The following is a 17,233-nucleotide window of genomic DNA, read 5'->3' on the forward strand; positions in this document are numbered from 1 at the left end:
CTGTTACACCATCCAGATGAAATTCTTCAATACTTGATCAAAATACATTTTTTTCGCTGTGTCTAAAAGCAAGTGTTTAATGACAACATGAAACTGTTTGTTCCCACATGTTTTTTTTTTTGTTTTGTTTGTTTTTTTGTTTTGTTTTGTTTTCCCACCCGCATTCTGTTAAGAACCACCTGTACTCTGCCTCTGATTGGCTGCCCCTAACCCCACCCTAACCCTAACCTTAACTATCCTAACCAATGGAGACAATGAGAACTAGCCAGAGGCCAATCAGAGAGTTGGGTGGGCCTTTGCAGATGCGGGTAGGAAAAAAAGGCTTCCAACACCTGCCCGGCCCTTCTTCCCCGATTACTCAGTTTGGTTGGGCGGCCAGATCTAGGGAGAGTCCTGGTGGTTCCAAACTTCTTCCATTTCCGAATAATGGAGACCACAGTGCTTTTCAGGACCTTCAATGCTGCTGAAATTTTTTGTGTCCTTCCCCAGATTTGTGCCTTGACACAATCCGGTCTCGGAGGTCTACATACAATTCCTTTGACTTCATTGCTTGGTTTCTGCTCTGATATGCACTGTCAACTGTGAGACCTTATACAGACAGGTGTGTGCCATTCCAAATCATGTTCAATCAACTGAATTTACCACAGGTGGACTCCAATCGAGTTGTACAAGCATCTCAAGGATGATCAGTGGAAATTGGATGCACCTGAGCTCAATTTTGAGCGTCATAGCAAAGGGTGTGAATACTTATGTACCTAGTATGTTTAATTGTTTACATTTTTAATAAATTTACCAAAATGTCTGAAAACATGTTTTCACTTTGTCATTATGGGCTATTTCGTGTAGATTTTAAAAAGAAAACTATACTCAAATCGGAGTCTGTAACGTAACAAAATATGGAAAAAGTGAAGGGGAGTGAATACTTTCTGGTGGCACTGCAGATTTCCTGCAACCCCTCAGTATCATGGTGAAAAACAGAAAACAGTGGTTAAGTCTTTTAACAGATCAGATAACACTAGAACAAAATTCTGCCATACAAAAAAAAAACAAAAACAAAACAAAAAAAAAACATCTGAACAATGCAAGAGAGTAGAAGGGACAGGGAAGAGGGAAAGGAAATCATGTCACAAACAACAAAATTATCAGTACTATTACTATTACTGTGATGCAATGTAGTGTTATGAATTTACTCTCTTCCCTTTTTCTTCCTTTTTCCTACTTGTTTCTACTATTCTTTTGTTTGCTTCCACCACAAAAAATATTACCAATAAACCCATATACATGACCACAGATCCAACCCACGATAACCATGTCCCAAGTATCACAAAATACACTCTGCCATTCGCACAGGCATATTCAGACAAATGGACTACAGACAAACACATTTTCTCCTTTTTTTCTATAAATCACTTGTTACGTTTTTGTCTTGATTCTACATAAAAAAGGTAGGTAATACTCAAACATTTTGGGCAAAACCCCCTTTTTCAGACTCATCTAGTCTATGGGAGTCATTAGCCTCGTTCAGTCAAATTGAAAAAATAAACTGTCTAGCAGCTATGAAGCTTTCTTATTCACACAGTGGATCATGTGGATTTGAAGTAAGTGTCTTTGATTGTTTTTCATAAAGACAGAGAGAAGAGCGAGAGCCAGGCTTCCCCCACCTCTAGCTGGGCTCCCATCACATCAGACTGAGTAATTACCTCAGTTAAGCGGCCAAACTGAGCAGCAACCACTACAACATGGGTCATGCTCACAAGATGTGCTACAACCTCAGGTAACTGGGACTCATCCAACAAAGAAAAAACTAAATTCACTAAATCCGGCAATTAAGAAGCAACACAAAATGCATTCCTTTCAGACCCTTAATAATGCCAAAACCATTTGGGAGTCACGATCTAAACCAAGGGGAATTTTACTATATAATATTACTATGTCAGAGAAAAGTTTAAATGTGAACTAATAAGGTGGCCTAAAGAAGCTAATGCTGAGTGTATTGGTCTAAATATATCACTTTGCTCTGCAATGTGTTTTACTGTGATTTGTGTGTATCGACGTCCCTCAGCAAAGGATGTATTTTATGATCATCTTCAGACAATTTTAAATCATTGCAACTCTAAAAAGGAAATCATCCTACTTGGTGACTTTAATATCAACTGGGACATCAAGTCAGATAGGAAAAAAATGAAACACCTTACGGATAAGTACAATTTGACACAAATTATAAAAGGACCAACAAGAATAACAAATACGTCAAATGCAACAATTGATCTAATATTTACTAATAAACCTGAAAGAATCTCTAAGACTTTTAATCTATTATTTGGCCCGTCAGATCACAATTTTATCCTGTGCTCAAGGAAAATTAAGAGGAAGCACTTAATGGCATCCACCAGAGGTCAACAATACTATTTCATACCAAAAAGCCAGCAACAATTCCTGAATGAGGAAATCCAAAATATAGATTGGTCTAATATTGTGGAAAATAATGACATTGAGGTTAGCTCACATAGTTTTATTAAAAAAGTCAATGACATTATAACGCATTTTACAAAAAAAGATAAATCCAAGCAACATAGAAATAATCTGCCCTGGTTGAACAACGAAATCATAAAATTAATGAAAAATAGAGATAACGCTCTAAAGCAATCTCTAAAAACAAGAACTACAAGTGACAGACAAATCTTTACATCACTATGAAACAAAGTCCTGAGGATGACCCGTAAATCGAAAGCAGAGTTCTATATTGAGATGATAAAAGGGGCAAATGGTAATGGTAAGCTAATATGGAACAATCTAAATAAGTTACTGAGATGGGGCAAGTCTAACTATCTTAGTGATCTACAGCTCCAGGTAAATGATGAGCTAACTGATAATCTAGACATTATTGTGAATTATCTCAATAGATTTTTCATTGGCTCAGTTGAGGAACTTACAAAGCACTTCAAATGCTCACACATTCCTCACAATCCTGTTGATGCAAGTAAACCAATATTTAGCATAGAAGAAATATCTGTCCCTGCGGTAATAAAAATAATTTCACCCCTAAAAAGTTCAAAGGCCAGAGATACATTTGGTCTTACTAGTGACTTTTTAAAGACCCATAAAGAGGCTGTTGCTGATCCAATTGCACATCTTGTAAATCTATCCATAAAAGAAGGAACGGTACCATCAACATGGAAGATTTCTAGGGTCACCCCAGTCTTTAAGGCTGGGGACAAGACAAAATCTGAGAACTACCGACCAATAAGTATTTTACCCATAATTTCCAAAGTAGCAGAGAAATGGGTTACCACAAAACTGACAGAACACTTAAATAATGGCTATGCCACTCTTCATCCATTGCAGTTTGGATTCAGGAAATTCCATTCAACAGAGACAGCTACCTGCTATTTCCTAGAAAACTTAAAGAGCTTGTTGTAGCTGGTGTATTTCTTGATTTAATGCATGCCTTTGACACCATTAATCATGATTTGCTTATTGCTAAATTAACTCATTTCAACTTCTCAAATACTGCCCTCTGCTGGATGAAATCATACCAGTCGGACAGAAAACAGGCAGTTCAAATTGGTGATTCGTTATCTTCATACCTCACTTGTTCTGCTGGAGTACCACAGGGCTCAATACTGGGCCCTGTTTTATTCAGTTTATATGTAAATAACCTACCAGATGTCTGTAGAAATATAAAAATGCAACTATATGCTGATGACACTGTATTATATTGTCAACTCAATCCAAGAAGCTGCTGCAATACTCTCAGGAGCCATGGTGCCAGTGTTCCATTGGCTCCAAAACTGTTGTCTACATTTGAATACAAAAAAAGAGAAGTCTGTATGTTTTTCTCCCGACAGCCGACAGAGGGACAGCAACCATCAGTCATGGTGGGTTGAAAGAGACTTGATGTGGTTGAACACTTGAAGTACCTCGGGGTAATCTTTGATTCTAATCTTAATTTTAAGCAGCATGTAAAAAAAAGTCACACATACAATTAAATTTAACTTATCAAATTTCAGAGATATAAGACCTTTCCTGACTATGGAGTCAGCAAAGACCTATATGCATGCAATGATATTCACTCACATTTCCTACTGTTACACAACATGGTCACATACATCTGAGAGTATTTTAAAACCAATCAAGTCTCTCTTCAAGAGAACACTTAAAACTCTAGACAAAAAACCTATATATTACCATTATTGTGAAATTATTAATAAGTACAAAATCTTGGACTTTGATAGCTACCAGTTGTTTTTGGATGCTTGTCTCATCTTTAAGGTTTTGAATGGTCTAGCCCCTCCACCATTACAGGACTTCATAAAGAAAAAATCTTCCAGAGTAAACGCCAGAGCACTGACTAGAGGAGACTGTGATGAACAACGGCGCAGGACTAAATTTGGCCAAATGGTGGGGTCCATCAGAGGAACATAGTCATGGAACACACTGCCAGCTCATATTAGAAACTGTGACAATTACACCACTTTTAAAAGACCCTTAAACAGTGGCTAATAACAAGCCAGACCTGTTCTCATGGGTAACTTTTTGTCTTTTCTGTTTTGTATATGGATTTTTAATGTGAATTGGGACATACTTTTTGTGTAAGACTTCTACATGTTTTGTCTATTTGTCATGGTGTATTGCAGGGGTGTGTATCTTCCCCCTCCTGAAGATTCGATTCGATTAAGATTCAGCAGTCAGCGATTCGATCCAATCCGATTATCCGATGCATCTCGATGCAACACATCGTACATTTTCCATATTAGGCAAGAACATTTTTGGAGATATCAAAGCAAAATGGTAAAGGCTGCAGCAGCCAAAAAGCCTGTTTTAGTCAATTAACACAGTCAGCAGATGATTCTTTAAATGATTGTTTATTTAGAACACTGCTTCAGTCGAAGACATTCCTGTTGTATTCACAACATCTCTAGAAAAACAGAAGCTCTTTTCTGGATTTGGCAAACATTAAATTTCTCTTATAAATCTGAACATGAATACAGACACACAGTAGTCAGTCAACAGGACTGTTAAGAATACGAAACTTCAGATTGGCTTTCCTGAATATGACAAATCTCACATTTCTCTTGGAGTCTAAAGTCAACATGACAGTTTACAATCTCTAGAAATACTATCCCTTTCTTGAATGTGGCCAAAATCACACAATTCTCTTGGTCAAAAACAGTCAGACAGTAGTCAGTCAACGGGACTGTTTAGAATACAAGTTTAGACATGGCTTTCCTGAATGTGGCCAATATCTCACATTTCTCTTAGGAGTCTAAACATGAATACAGACAAGTCATTCAACATGACAGTCTACAATCTCTAGAAATACTAGCTCTTGAATGTGGCCAACATCACACATTTCTCTTAGTCAGTCTGCAGATTGAAACAGTCAGACAGTAGTCAGTCAACAAGAGTGTTCACAATAAAATCAAATCCTGAATGGCTCTACAGGAGCTCAATTCTCAAAAAACCAAATAAAAATAAAATCAAAACCTGATCCACCCCCTAATACTACTCATCTGAGTCCTCACTATCAGAGTAGTCCCCCTTGCATTCTGGAAGGGAAAGGTTTTTCTGTACAGTTGGTCGACATGCTTCGGTGTGAGAGCACTTCTTGCAGCAGTGACTATGGATCCTGCAGTGGAAAAAACCCTTTCAGCAGCCACACTTGTACCTGGAATGCACAAGTAGTGCTTTGCCAGCCTGGAGAGCAGTGGGTAAATGGCTTGGTGGTAACGCCACCATTTCAGGGGGTTCCCCTCCAGCAAGAGAGATGGGGCGCTGAGGTATTTTTTCATTTCATCTTGACTGGCATGAGCAGACTTTGGTGGGGCTGCGCCGTTCTCTGGTTCACCGAGAGATTGTCCCAGCAGACTGACTAGTAGCGCAGAGGCCTTTCTCTTGGGAGCAGGCTGAGGCATTTCATTTGACTCCTCTGAAAATGAGACAAAACAATGTGTTCTAGGGTTAGGATAACATGAATGTGGGCGGCTATGAATCATTCAGTTTTTCATTGTGTGTGCGCACATGCATGTCTATCTGAGTGAGTGAGTGAGTGAGTGAGTGAATGAGTGAGTGAGTGTGAGTGAGTGAGTGAGTAAGTGTCTGTGGTGCATGTGTGTGTGAGTGAATGTGTGAGTGAGTGTGAGTGTGTGAGTGAGTGAGTGAGTGAGTGAATGACTGAGTGAGAGTGAGAATGCTTGAGGTGAAGTGAGTGTGACTATGCATGTGTTTGCATGGATGTACATACTTGTGTGTCTGAACCTCTGAACGAAATTATGTAAAAAGAAGAAACAAACCTTGTTCTATTGGTCCTGATCCTCTGGTTGCATCAGACTCTTCGGCGCTGGTAGTGCTCTCATTCTGTGGCCCGTCGTCCATCCCCTCATTCTGTGAATAAAACAAAGAGTAGCGAACCAACAGTTAGCGCTTCCTCAATAATTGAAACAGCTTTTTTAACCTCACAACTAGTAAGATAACTGAATTTTAAATTGCTTCACATTTACATTAAAGAATTGAATATACCTCCAAGGTTGCCGATTCCTCAGTCACTCTGCTGTGGACCTCCTTTCTTTCATCCTCAGGGACAAAAAGGAGTGCCTTGAAGCGAGGATCCAGGGCTGAGTCTGAATGCAGCATCTTCTTCTCGTCTGCACTGTTGTACCTCTTTTGCAGATCGGTTCTGATGGCCTTCTTGACCTCTTGGATCACTCCGCTGTCTCCAGTCGTGTCTGATATCTTCTTCAGTAGCTCAGCTTTCAGTGGAGCGATGAGGCAGACAGTGGGATGTTTGTCGTGTGACATCAGGAGTGTGGCCTCATATATGGGCTTCAGGGCCTTCACAATGTCCTCTGCATTTGTCGTCTCGGTTTCCATCAAAGCTGCAAGATCAGAACCTGATCTTCGAACCTCAGGGGACAGCAAAGTGGCCATGACGGCTGGCTGCTGTTCCAGGTACCTAGATAGATGGATAGATAGATAGATGTGTTATTGATCCTGAAGTAAATTTTGGGTTTCAGTACCAAAAGAAAAAACACAATTGAAAAACATGGGATGAAAAATAAAAATTTAAAAGCTATAATGGCCTTGGTTACATAGGTGTAGGAAAGGCTCAATTGTTATTGGGCTATGTTTATTGTATTACTGTAGGCTTGTTAGGCTATCCCATTTCAGTTTCCTGCCTCTTGTGCTGGCACCAACCAATTAAGAGTGAAGTTGAGGCATAAACTTGTTTTAATCCACTTATTCACATATTGCTCTTATTGAAACAAGGTGTTTACATGCATGAGCAGACAGGAAATAATCCTGTTGGCCTATAGGCTACATGGTTAGGCAGTTAATTAAAATAATGAGAATAGGTGGATTAAAACAGGAATACATCTCCAAGTAACACAGGTTAGTGTTACTACCACTAGTAGAATAATACATCGGCAATGTTAAAATAATTATAAGTGCAGTGGATGAGTGTTGGGGGAAAAGGTATCCTCATTTATTATTGCACAGAATGTACAGATAAATAACTAATGTTAGGCCTACCTCTGGGTCATGTCATAAGCGCTGTTCCATCGTGCGGGAATGTCAGTCTTCAGTTTCTTGGGCTTCAAGCAGAACAACTTCTGGTTCTCTTTGAGCTTGTTCCTGGCCGTTGTGCTGCGGTGAAAGTATGCTGATACGCGGCGGATTTTTGCCATGATCCTCGCGACTGCAGGCACATTCAGAGCTCTCTGGGAGGCCAAATTTCCTGCGTGTGCGAAACAATTCACTTGAGGAAACTCCCACTTCAGCAGCCACGGTCATGTTAGAGGCATTGTCCGTTACCAGCACGACAGCTTTTTCGGTTAGCTCCCACTCTTGCACAGCTTGAGATGAAAGCCAGTGTGGCTTTCAAAAATGGCTCTCGTTTGGAGAACATGGGAAGCCATTTCCCAGTCGTCTGTCAGGTAATGCGCTGTCACCGTCAGGTAGGATTCGGTTGCAACGGACGTCCAGGCATCACACGTTATCGCAACATGGCTAGCTTCCTTCATAGCATCCCTCACCTGGCATTTCACTTCTCGGTATAAGGCTGGCACGACTGTGTCGGTTATTTGCTGTCGACTCGGTATTTGGTAGCGCGGCTCAAGGCACTTTATCAGCTGGCAAAAGCCTGCATTCGCGACAACATTGTACGGCCGCAAGTCCTTCACAATGAAGACCCCGATGCAACAGGTTATCTTCTGAGCTCGCACTGACCCCGGTGGCAATTTCTTCATGGATTCGGTGATTTTTGGTTGGTCGGGTGTGCAACCGCTAGCGCTGCTGCTACCGCCGGTAGCTAGGCCTTTGGCTAGTTCGTCATGCCATCTGCTAAGGTGATTCTGCATGTTCGTCGTGTTTCCAAAGTATTTTATTTTGGCGTGGCACTCTTTGCAAATGGCAAAAGTTTTGTCAAGAGCTCTCTTTCCTTCAACTTCATGAAATCCGAAGTGTTTCCATATGTCCGCTTTTAGGGTATCAGTGTTTCTAATTGTTTCAAAATCAGGTTGTTCTGATGGCACGCGCGCATGCACCGAATGCACTATTTCAACGCGTGCATGAAATGTATTCTGGTTATAACATATAATATTGTATCATATAAAAAGTATAATATGTCTAATAAATAATGGGGAAAATAAGCTGCCGTTTACTTTTTTTATTTATTTATTTAATAAAAAATCGTTTCTCTGGCGTGACAGCATCGATGCTGCATCGTCCAGTAAAGAATCTCGATGCATCCAAGGATCGATTATTTTCGGCAGGTCTAGTGTATTGATGTATTGTCTGTATGTTTTTATGACATCTGCCTTAGGACAGCGGATGAAATTTAGCAACGGCGCTAACTCCGGCATATTTACATTGATGCTTTTTGCTGATATGTTGATTAATGTGCATTGTCCTAATCAAATAAATACATTTTTTAAAAAGAGAGAGAGAGAGATCTTGTACAGAATAAATCATTAATTGTGCTTTTGATCGAATAGGAGAATCTTTCCCCACACAGGAGGCAGACTCTCACTCCTCTATGTGACACAGAGACACTGAGGAACCAAACGACACCCGAACCACAGAATTGATCCTCAATCCAAATCCAAACACAGGGTACAGAGGTTCAGTGAATGTGGAGGTGAAGGTGTGGAGGTGGGTCAGTGTGTCAGAGGAGACGTTGTAGAAGGACAGACAGCCGGCCGGCCAGTCCAGATACACTGCCACTCTCTTAGAGGTCGGGCTGAGAGGTATACGTGTCGATGTCTTATTGTGCCTGGCTGTAAAATTTTTATCAGAGCAGCACAGAATCCAGGACTTGTCATCTTCTCCAAGACAGCCGTCATCACTGCCTCCTCTCCGCTTGATTCCTTGGTGAGACACTCCGATGCAAACCTCTCCTTCCCACTCGACCTCCCAGTACCAGCGACCAGTCAGACCTTCAGCACACAGCACCTGCTCCCAGTTCTCAAATCTGTCTGGGTGATCAGGATAAGGCTGCTCCTCTCTCACAGCTGTCACCTTCCTGTTGTCCTCAGACAGGACCAGGCGTCTGTGTGCTGTGTTTGTGTCCAGTTTGAGCTCACAGGAATCTGATGCAGAGAACAAGACACAATACAGGAGGAGTTTGTTAACTAACACACTCATTGTGGCTGTTTTTGATGATTTATGAAAGAGTCAGTCAACTTTCAGGCTTGTTGCACCTCTGGCCACACCTATTCAGTATTATGGCCACAGGTACTTTGCCATCAGCAACTTCTAAAAACACCTGCTGCCACATCACTGATTGGGTGTGGCCAGACATGCAACATGCCTCAAAGGTTCAGCTCCTAGAGGGCAGTGCAGCAGTTTTCTGTCTCATGTTTTCACGATGAGTTAAAGAAAGAATATGATTTGCCACTGCGGATTACCAACCACAAGGATAAACTTGATAGGTTCTTACTGACTTTTTGCAGAAGTAATCCACTCAAGCCCCCTAGTGGTGACAACTAAACATAGCTAGGGATTGGATACAAGTTCTAATTCTGATAAACAAGGAGATGCATTGGGTTGTGTAGTTTTATACACTGTGAGAAAAGTAAAAACATATTATATTTATGTATTTGTATTAAATTATATTTTTGCCAACAAACATGAGAATAAAACTAAGACAAATGGAATAAAACACCATTTTCACATTCATGCATTTAGTATTCACACTTCATGTTTTTGGTGAGTTCACCAGTCAAAAGCAGCTGAGAACATAAAGGAGAAACAAAAAGCAGAATCACACTAAATCCACACTTACACTTCTTCAGACCTGCTTTCAACATCTGGACTCCACCATGGTCCACCCTGGGAGTAAACAAAGTCATATAAGTTGTTATCTTAGATAGCCTGATGGAAAAATGGGCAGGCAATAACCTTAACAATGAGTGATTTACTATACGCTAATAAGCGCCATTAAATATTAAACAAAATTGCCCAGCAGGTCTGACAAAGAAAAAGTTGCAAGCTCTAAGCCAGAGTCCTGCACAAGTCCAATTTTGCAATTTTGACCTTTTTCACCACAGTCGTTTTGACATGAAAAAGCAGGATAAATGCAGGAGTTTCTGACAACATTAAGTTCAGCTCCATTTAGCTCTAACTGAACCAGGGTCCTGGTGCCCAGCTTGAACATGCTGGCTCACTGAAAAGACTCTGTTGCACCTAAATTGAACAGAACCTTAATTAATATTAACAGTCACAAAATCATTGAGAAGAAAAAGGTCTACAAGACACACAAGGAATACACCAACATTTGGGCAAAATTCCTTTTTTTCTGACTTAGCCAGCAGACTGAGACAAGATGCTGGATACCATTTCCACCTCTGTATGTCCAGTGGTTCTGTGTGTAGCATTTTGTGTTAGCTTAGTATAAAGACCAGATGTCTATGAGAGTCGTTAGCCTGGCTCCATCAAACTGAAAAAAATTCAACATCTTGTCTCAGTCTGGGGAAGTCGGAGTAGCGTCAGAGCATTACTTTGACTGGCAGTAAGCCTCTCCATACCTGAGAGTCTTAAGTCTCCAGGTTGGATCCTCCAGACCAGCAGAGAGCAGCTTCACTCCTAAGTCTCCTGGATGGTTGTAGCTCAGGTCCAGCTCTCTCAGATGGGAGGGGTTGGAGCTCAGAGCTGAGGCCAGAGAAGCACAGCCTTCCTGTGTGATCAGACAACCAGACAGCCTGCGCACAAGCATGGATTTTCTCACTGTTAATCTAAATATGAATTAACATAAACACTGCAGCTGAAGGCACATAGAAAATACATTTACTTAACAGACAAACAGAGAGATTGCTTTGTGTTTTCTTCTGATGCAGTTGTTGACAATCTGTGACAGAATCTAAGACATTCCTCCTGAGACTTTTGCACAACAACAGAGGCAATAAGGAGAGACAATAATTAAATAGTATATAATCAGGGAAAGACAGACCTGAGAGCCTCCAGTCTGCAGTTTGAACTCTGCAGTCCAGCAGAGAGACGCTTCACTCCTGAATCCTGCAGATCGTTGTCACTCAGGTCCAGCTCTCTCAGACTGGAGGACGGGGAGCTGAGAACTGAGGCAAGAGCTACACAGCTTCTATCTGACAGATCACACCCACTGAGCCTGAAGAGCATAATGAAGAAAGTGACGCAGATAATAATAAAGTAATTATGTTCTTTTATCGTATGTACAAACAATATACACTGGAAACCGCTTACAGAGATCACCCACTTTTATGGATCAAAAAGTTTGGGACAGAATCATTCCCATAAAAAAGTTACTGAAATAATTCACTTATTGTAATCAAGTAGTCTGCTTACAGTGTTCATTTGGGTCATTTCATACATGAAAATATATTTTAAAAAACTAAGCTAGCAGCATTTAAAAAAAAAAAAAAAAAAAAAAAAAAAAAAAAAAAAGCCCTTAAACCACTGCAAAGCCGTTGTTCAGTATTTGTGCTACAGACTATTAACTGCCCCTTTTTTATTGGCCGCGTGTGGCTCCACATTATGATTAATAAACGCCGGTCCTGTAGAAGCTTGGTTATATCAAACATCCCAATCAAAAAGAAAAACTGTTGTGATGTGTTAGGGCAGTGGTTCCCAACCCAGTCCTCAAAGACCTCTTGTCCTGCAGGTTTTTGTTCCAGCTCTACTCTTGCACACCTGTCCCAATTAAGGCCCATGCACCTTCATGCATGCCCTGCTCAGGTAGTTCTGTTTCAACCAATCAGCTTGAAGCCCTTACATGGATCAGATGTGAAAGACCAGGGGCCTCATTTATAAACATTGCGTACGCACAAAATGGGGCCTGAAATTGGCGTACGCCACTTTCTACGCAAAGGTTGTGATTTATAAAGAAAAACTTGACGGAAAAATGTGCGGTCCTCCACGTAAATTCTGAACCATCCGTAGGCCTACGCACATCTTGGGGACAAGGGGAATTTGGCGACGCAGATGGTGAGGTGGTGAATTGAATCCAAACTGCATCATGATTTGTCTCTCATTCATTTATTTACACTCTATATCAAACGTTAATTGTAAATCCACTTCATCACAAACATTCCAAACAGCAGTGTTATTTGTGCTCGCGCTACTGAGCCATAACTATTTCATAAGGAACTTGCAATTTTAAAAAAAGAGAGGTAAGGAGTGTAACTGATGAAATTATTATCATTGGTTGGAGACAAATTACACGAATGACATGAAAGAATTGCAGCACAGTGCGTTCCCCTGTCACATTTCTGTCTTCAAATTATGCCAGGGTGGTGGATATCGCAGACTGAAATGTAAATTGTGACAAGTTTTGAGGCAAGCAGTCTTATTGCTATTGTCCTTGAGGACTGGTTTGGGAACCACTGAGGGTGTTTATCCACTGCGTTTGAGAGAGCTGAAACACTCAATACAATTCAGTAGGCCTGAATTGTAATGTTGTCCGTCATTACTTTGTATTCACGTAATAAATATAAAAATGTCAATTTTTTATATTTATAGATGGTCATCTGTAAGAAAAGTAAAGGGAAAAAATGGTTATAATAATCATGTGCTTGTAATGAACAATTCGCCGTGGGGCTGATGTAATCTCTGTAAACGGTTTCCACTGTACTTACTGTGTGCAGTTAGCTTTGAACTTACAAAGATTTTCTGGAGGCTTTGATCACTGGCAGAAGCATCAGAAGTGCCTCCTCTGAACCAGAGTATTTCTTCAGGTCAAACTCGTCCAAATCTTGCTCTGATGACAGTAAGATGAAGACCAGAGCTGACCACTGAGCAGGAGAGAGTTTAAGTGTGGAGAGACGTCCTGAACTCACGTACCACTGGATCTGCTCCACTAGAGAATGGTCACCCAGCTCATTCAGACAGTGGAACAGGTTGATGCTTCTCTCTGGAGAGCAATTCTTCTTGATCTTCTCCTTGATGTACTGCACTGTTTCCTGATTGGTCTTTGGGCTACTTCCTGTCTGAGTCATGAGGCCTCGAAGGAGAGTCTGATTGGTCTGCAGTGAAAGACCCAGGAGGAAGCGCAGGAACAAGTCCAGGTGTCCATTTGGACTCTGTAAGGCCTTGTCCACAGCAATCTGATAGAGAGATTTCAGTTTAGATTTGATATTAAATAGTGTAGCCCTCCAGGGGATTGAATGTTCTACTGACAGCTGATTGACACCAGAGTCGGTGAAGGTCACAAATACATAAACAGCAGCCAGAAACTCCTGAATGCTCAGATGGACAAAGCAGAAAACCTTGTCCTGGTAAAGTCCATGCTCCTCTTTAAAGATCTGTGTGAACACTCCTGAGTACACTGAGGCTGCTTTAATATTAATGCCACACTCTGCCAGGTCTGCTTCATAGAAGATCAGTTTGCCTTTCTCCAGCTGCTCAAAAGCCAGTTTTCCCAGAGACAGGATAATCTTCTTGGTCTTTGTAGTCCAGACTGGATCTGTCTCATGTTTCTCACGATACTTGACGTTCTGCACTTTGGACTGAGCCACCAGGAAGTGGATGTACATCTCAGTCAGGGTCCTGGGCAGGTCTCCTCCCTCACTGGTTTTCAACATGTCCTCCAGGACTGTAGCAGTGATCCAGCAGAAGACTGGGATGTGGCACATGATGTGGAGGCTTCGTGACGTCTTGATGTGGGAGATGATTCTGCCGGCCTGCTTCTTGTCTCTGAATCTCTTCCTGAAGTATTCCTCTTTCTGTGGGTCAGTGAAGCCCCTCACCTCTGTCACCATGTCAACACACTCAGCAGGGATCTGATTGGCCGCTGCGGGTCGTGTGGTTATCCAGAGGCGAGCAGAGGGAAGCAGGTTCCCCTTGATGAGGTTTGTCAGCAAAACGTCCACTGAGGTGGACTCTGTAACCTCAGTCAGGATCTGGTTGTTCTTGAAGTCCAGAGGAAGTCGACACTCATCCAGACCGTCAAAGATCATCACAACCTGGAAGTGGTAAAACCTGCTGATTTCTGCTTCTTTGGTCTCAGTAAAGAAGTGATGAAGAAGTTCCACCAAGCTGAACTTTTTCCCTTTCAGCAGATTCAGGTCTCTGAAAGTGAAGGGAAATGTGAACTCTATGTGTTTATTGGCTTTGTGTTCAGCCCAGTCCAGAGTGAACTTCTGTGTTAAGACTGTTTTCCCAATGCCAGCCACTCCCTTTGTCATCACTGTCCTGATTGGTCGATTTCTTCCACGTAAAGGTTTAAACATGTCCTCAAATTTGATTGTTGTTTCTGGTCTCACTGGTCTCCTGAATGATGTTTCGATCTGTCTGACCTCATGTTCCTCATTGACCTCTCCACTCCCTCCCTCTGTGATGTACAGCTCTGTGTAGATCTGATTCAGAAGTGTTGGGTTTCCTGTTTTAGCACTCCCCTCAAACACACACTCAAACTTCTCCTTCAGGTTAGATCTGAGTTTACGTTGGCACGCTGCAGCGAGAGTTTCTGAATGAGCAAAAAACAAACATAAATAAATGGATGGTGTTTTAAATGTAATAAATGTGAATATTTCCTGTTAAAAATTTCCTTATCACAACTGGTCTGGTTGGTAACGTCTGGTTTGGATTCTGTGATTCCATGAAAGACAGAGATACTAATCTACTTTTTCAAAAACGACACCAAAACAATGACCTCCACTTCTGTTGGTACTGGTGAGTGGTAAAATGTGCCCGGAGACAGACAATATTTGGCTCTCTTACTTATTGTAACAGCTACCTACATTAACAAACCTTCCTACTTCAATTACATTATCTTTGGTTGTTCAGATTATTTAACATGATTAGGAATTGAAGAGTTCTTGTTTCACATATGTCTGCGTATATAACAATTTAGAAATGTATACATCTCTCCACAATCTCCCCATCCTCTTACTGCTCTGCAGACGGTCAGCCAGATCCTTGTGACTCCTTCTCCTCAGGAAGTGCACTGTGATCTGCAGAAAATGTGATCTTCTGTCGCTCCTCCTTTGTTCTGCTTCCTCAGTATCCACAAACTCATCTTCTATCTGCCTCTCGAAGTATTCTGGGTGATCTCGACTCAGAGACCTCTTGAAGGTTTTCAGCTCATTCTTCACAAAAGTGATGATGTCCTCCTCAAGCACCTGGAAGACAAAAACAATACACATTTCACATAAAAATCTGGACACTAGGGGTGTAAAACCAAACCATAAAAATCTGAACAGTTCAATGCGGTGCAAAAACGGAGTTAAAAAAAAAAATACCAATACAGTATGCAATACAAAAATACATACAAAAATTTAGGTACCACAATTGATGAAAACCTTTCTTTGACACCCCCTATTCATTATGATTCAAAGAAACTGAAAGTAAAATTGGGTTTCTTCTTTAGAAAAAGTCCTGTTTTTCTTTTAATGCTAGGAATAGGCTTGTTGCTGCCACCTTCTTGCCTCGTCTTGACTTTGGGGGGTATTATTTACATGAATGTGCACTTGTACTTTCTGGTCTGCATTGGGATAATTTTTTGCTTCTGTTCATAGTATTTAATCTGTTTTGGCACTATGCAAATTCACTTTAATGTTTTGTGTTTTATACTGAATGAACTAGTTGCTTGTAACTTGAGAATGAGACCCCATGTCTCAACAAGATTAGCTGAATAAATAAAGGTAAAAAAGTGATGATGATGACTTAATTAACATACTTAATTAAATAGATAGATAGATAGATAGATAGGTATACTTTATTGATCAATCAATAAAAACAAAAAATTAAAAATTAAAAAATTAAAATTAAAAGTAGACTAATGTTATTTTTGCAAACAAGACAAAATAGAGAGATCACTGGAAATAGTCATGTTTTTTTTCTCCCTGATGCACAAAACAAACCGAACTGAAAATCAAAAACCACGATACAAACTGAACTGTGGGTTTATTGAACTCTACCTTACACAGAATCAAACACAAAAACTAAAATTCATCTTGAGACTGAAAGCCCACTGATCTAAAGAGTGCAGCATGGAGACTATTATGACTGGCATGGCATTTTTTTGTCATTTTATTTTAAGTTAGTTTGTAAATTGTATTGTTTACATACCATAAATATGGAGGCCAGGTCTGCTTGATGCTCTTGGGTAAACTGACCACTGGGAGCCTCTGAGCTCATCTCGTCGACTCTGTGGAGAAAACATGATGCATTTGAACGTTTAACCCCCTTTTATAACAGCAACGCTAGCTTTTTTTTATTATTCATTCTAAATTATTACCTTTGATCAACTGAATGATGTCGATCTTGGTCAATCAGTCGACCATAAGACCAGCCACTGTTCATGGACACACAGCTTTGTTCTAGTCTCTCGTGCAGGCTTGAGCTTCACCACAACACAGACAAAGCTTTAACCCTGAATACTGCAGCTGTAATGATTTGACTGCTAAGCTCTGAGATGGAGAACAGTCATGGACAGTCAGAGATCTTCATCTTACCTCTTCACTTTCGTCTTGCCTGTATGTTTCCCAGACAGAGTGGTTTTAGAGGCAGGGAGCCCCTCCACTCTCTCCTGACGCACATCCATTGCAGAGTCAACACCTTGACACAAACACACCAGGCTGATTCATAATACCAAGCTTTCCATGACAGAGTATATTATCATGCATCCTATTGAGACTCCAATCTAACATGAAAAGTAATTTAAGGAAAGAGTTCTCAGTGTCCTCAGTGGCAAACTATAAAAATGATCACATAATGAATTCCAATGAATATTTAGATCTATGTCTACATTTACAATATGTCA

The 17,233-nt window shown here is 40.8% G+C and overlaps 1 protein-coding gene across 1 annotated transcript; it reads right to left on the bottom strand.

Annotated features, from left to right (window-relative positions):
- Positions 1-9,024: 9,024 nt before the first annotated feature.
- Positions 9,025-16,725, bottom strand: LOC115369685 (NLR family CARD domain-containing protein 3-like). The gene is made up of 8 exons (XM_030066358.1): positions 16,709-16,725; positions 16,540-16,618; positions 15,362-15,590; positions 13,132-14,935; positions 11,447-11,620; positions 11,025-11,198; positions 10,283-10,329; positions 9,025-9,587 (listed from the first exon to the last, which is right to left on the bottom strand). Exons 2-8 carry the CDS (start codon positions 16,606-16,608, stop codon positions 9,025-9,027), a joined length of 3,060 nt encoding a protein of 1,019 aa, XP_029922218.1. The 5' UTR covers positions 16,609-16,618; positions 16,709-16,725.
- Between the last annotated feature and the right edge of the window lie 508 nt (positions 16,726-17,233).

Source organism: Myripristis murdjan, chromosome 2 (genome assembly GCF_902150065.1).
Source record: "Myripristis murdjan chromosome 2, fMyrMur1.1, whole genome shotgun sequence".
Classification (NCBI taxonomy): domain Eukaryota; kingdom Metazoa; phylum Chordata; class Actinopteri; order Holocentriformes; family Holocentridae; genus Myripristis; species Myripristis murdjan.

Coding starts and splice junctions, on each gene's coding strand:
- LOC115369685 (XM_030066358.1), bottom strand. CDS start 16,608: ATGAGCTCAGAGGCTCCCAGTGGTCAGTTTACCCAAGAGCATCAAGCA. Junction 11,199..11,446: donor TGCAGACTGGAGGCTCTCAG/GTCTGTCTTTCC, acceptor GCTTGTGCGCAG/GCTGTCTGGTTGTCTGATCA. Junction 10,330..11,024: donor TGGAGACTTAAGACTCTCAG/GTATGGAGAGGC, acceptor GTTTACTCCCAG/GGTGGACCATGGTGGAGTCC.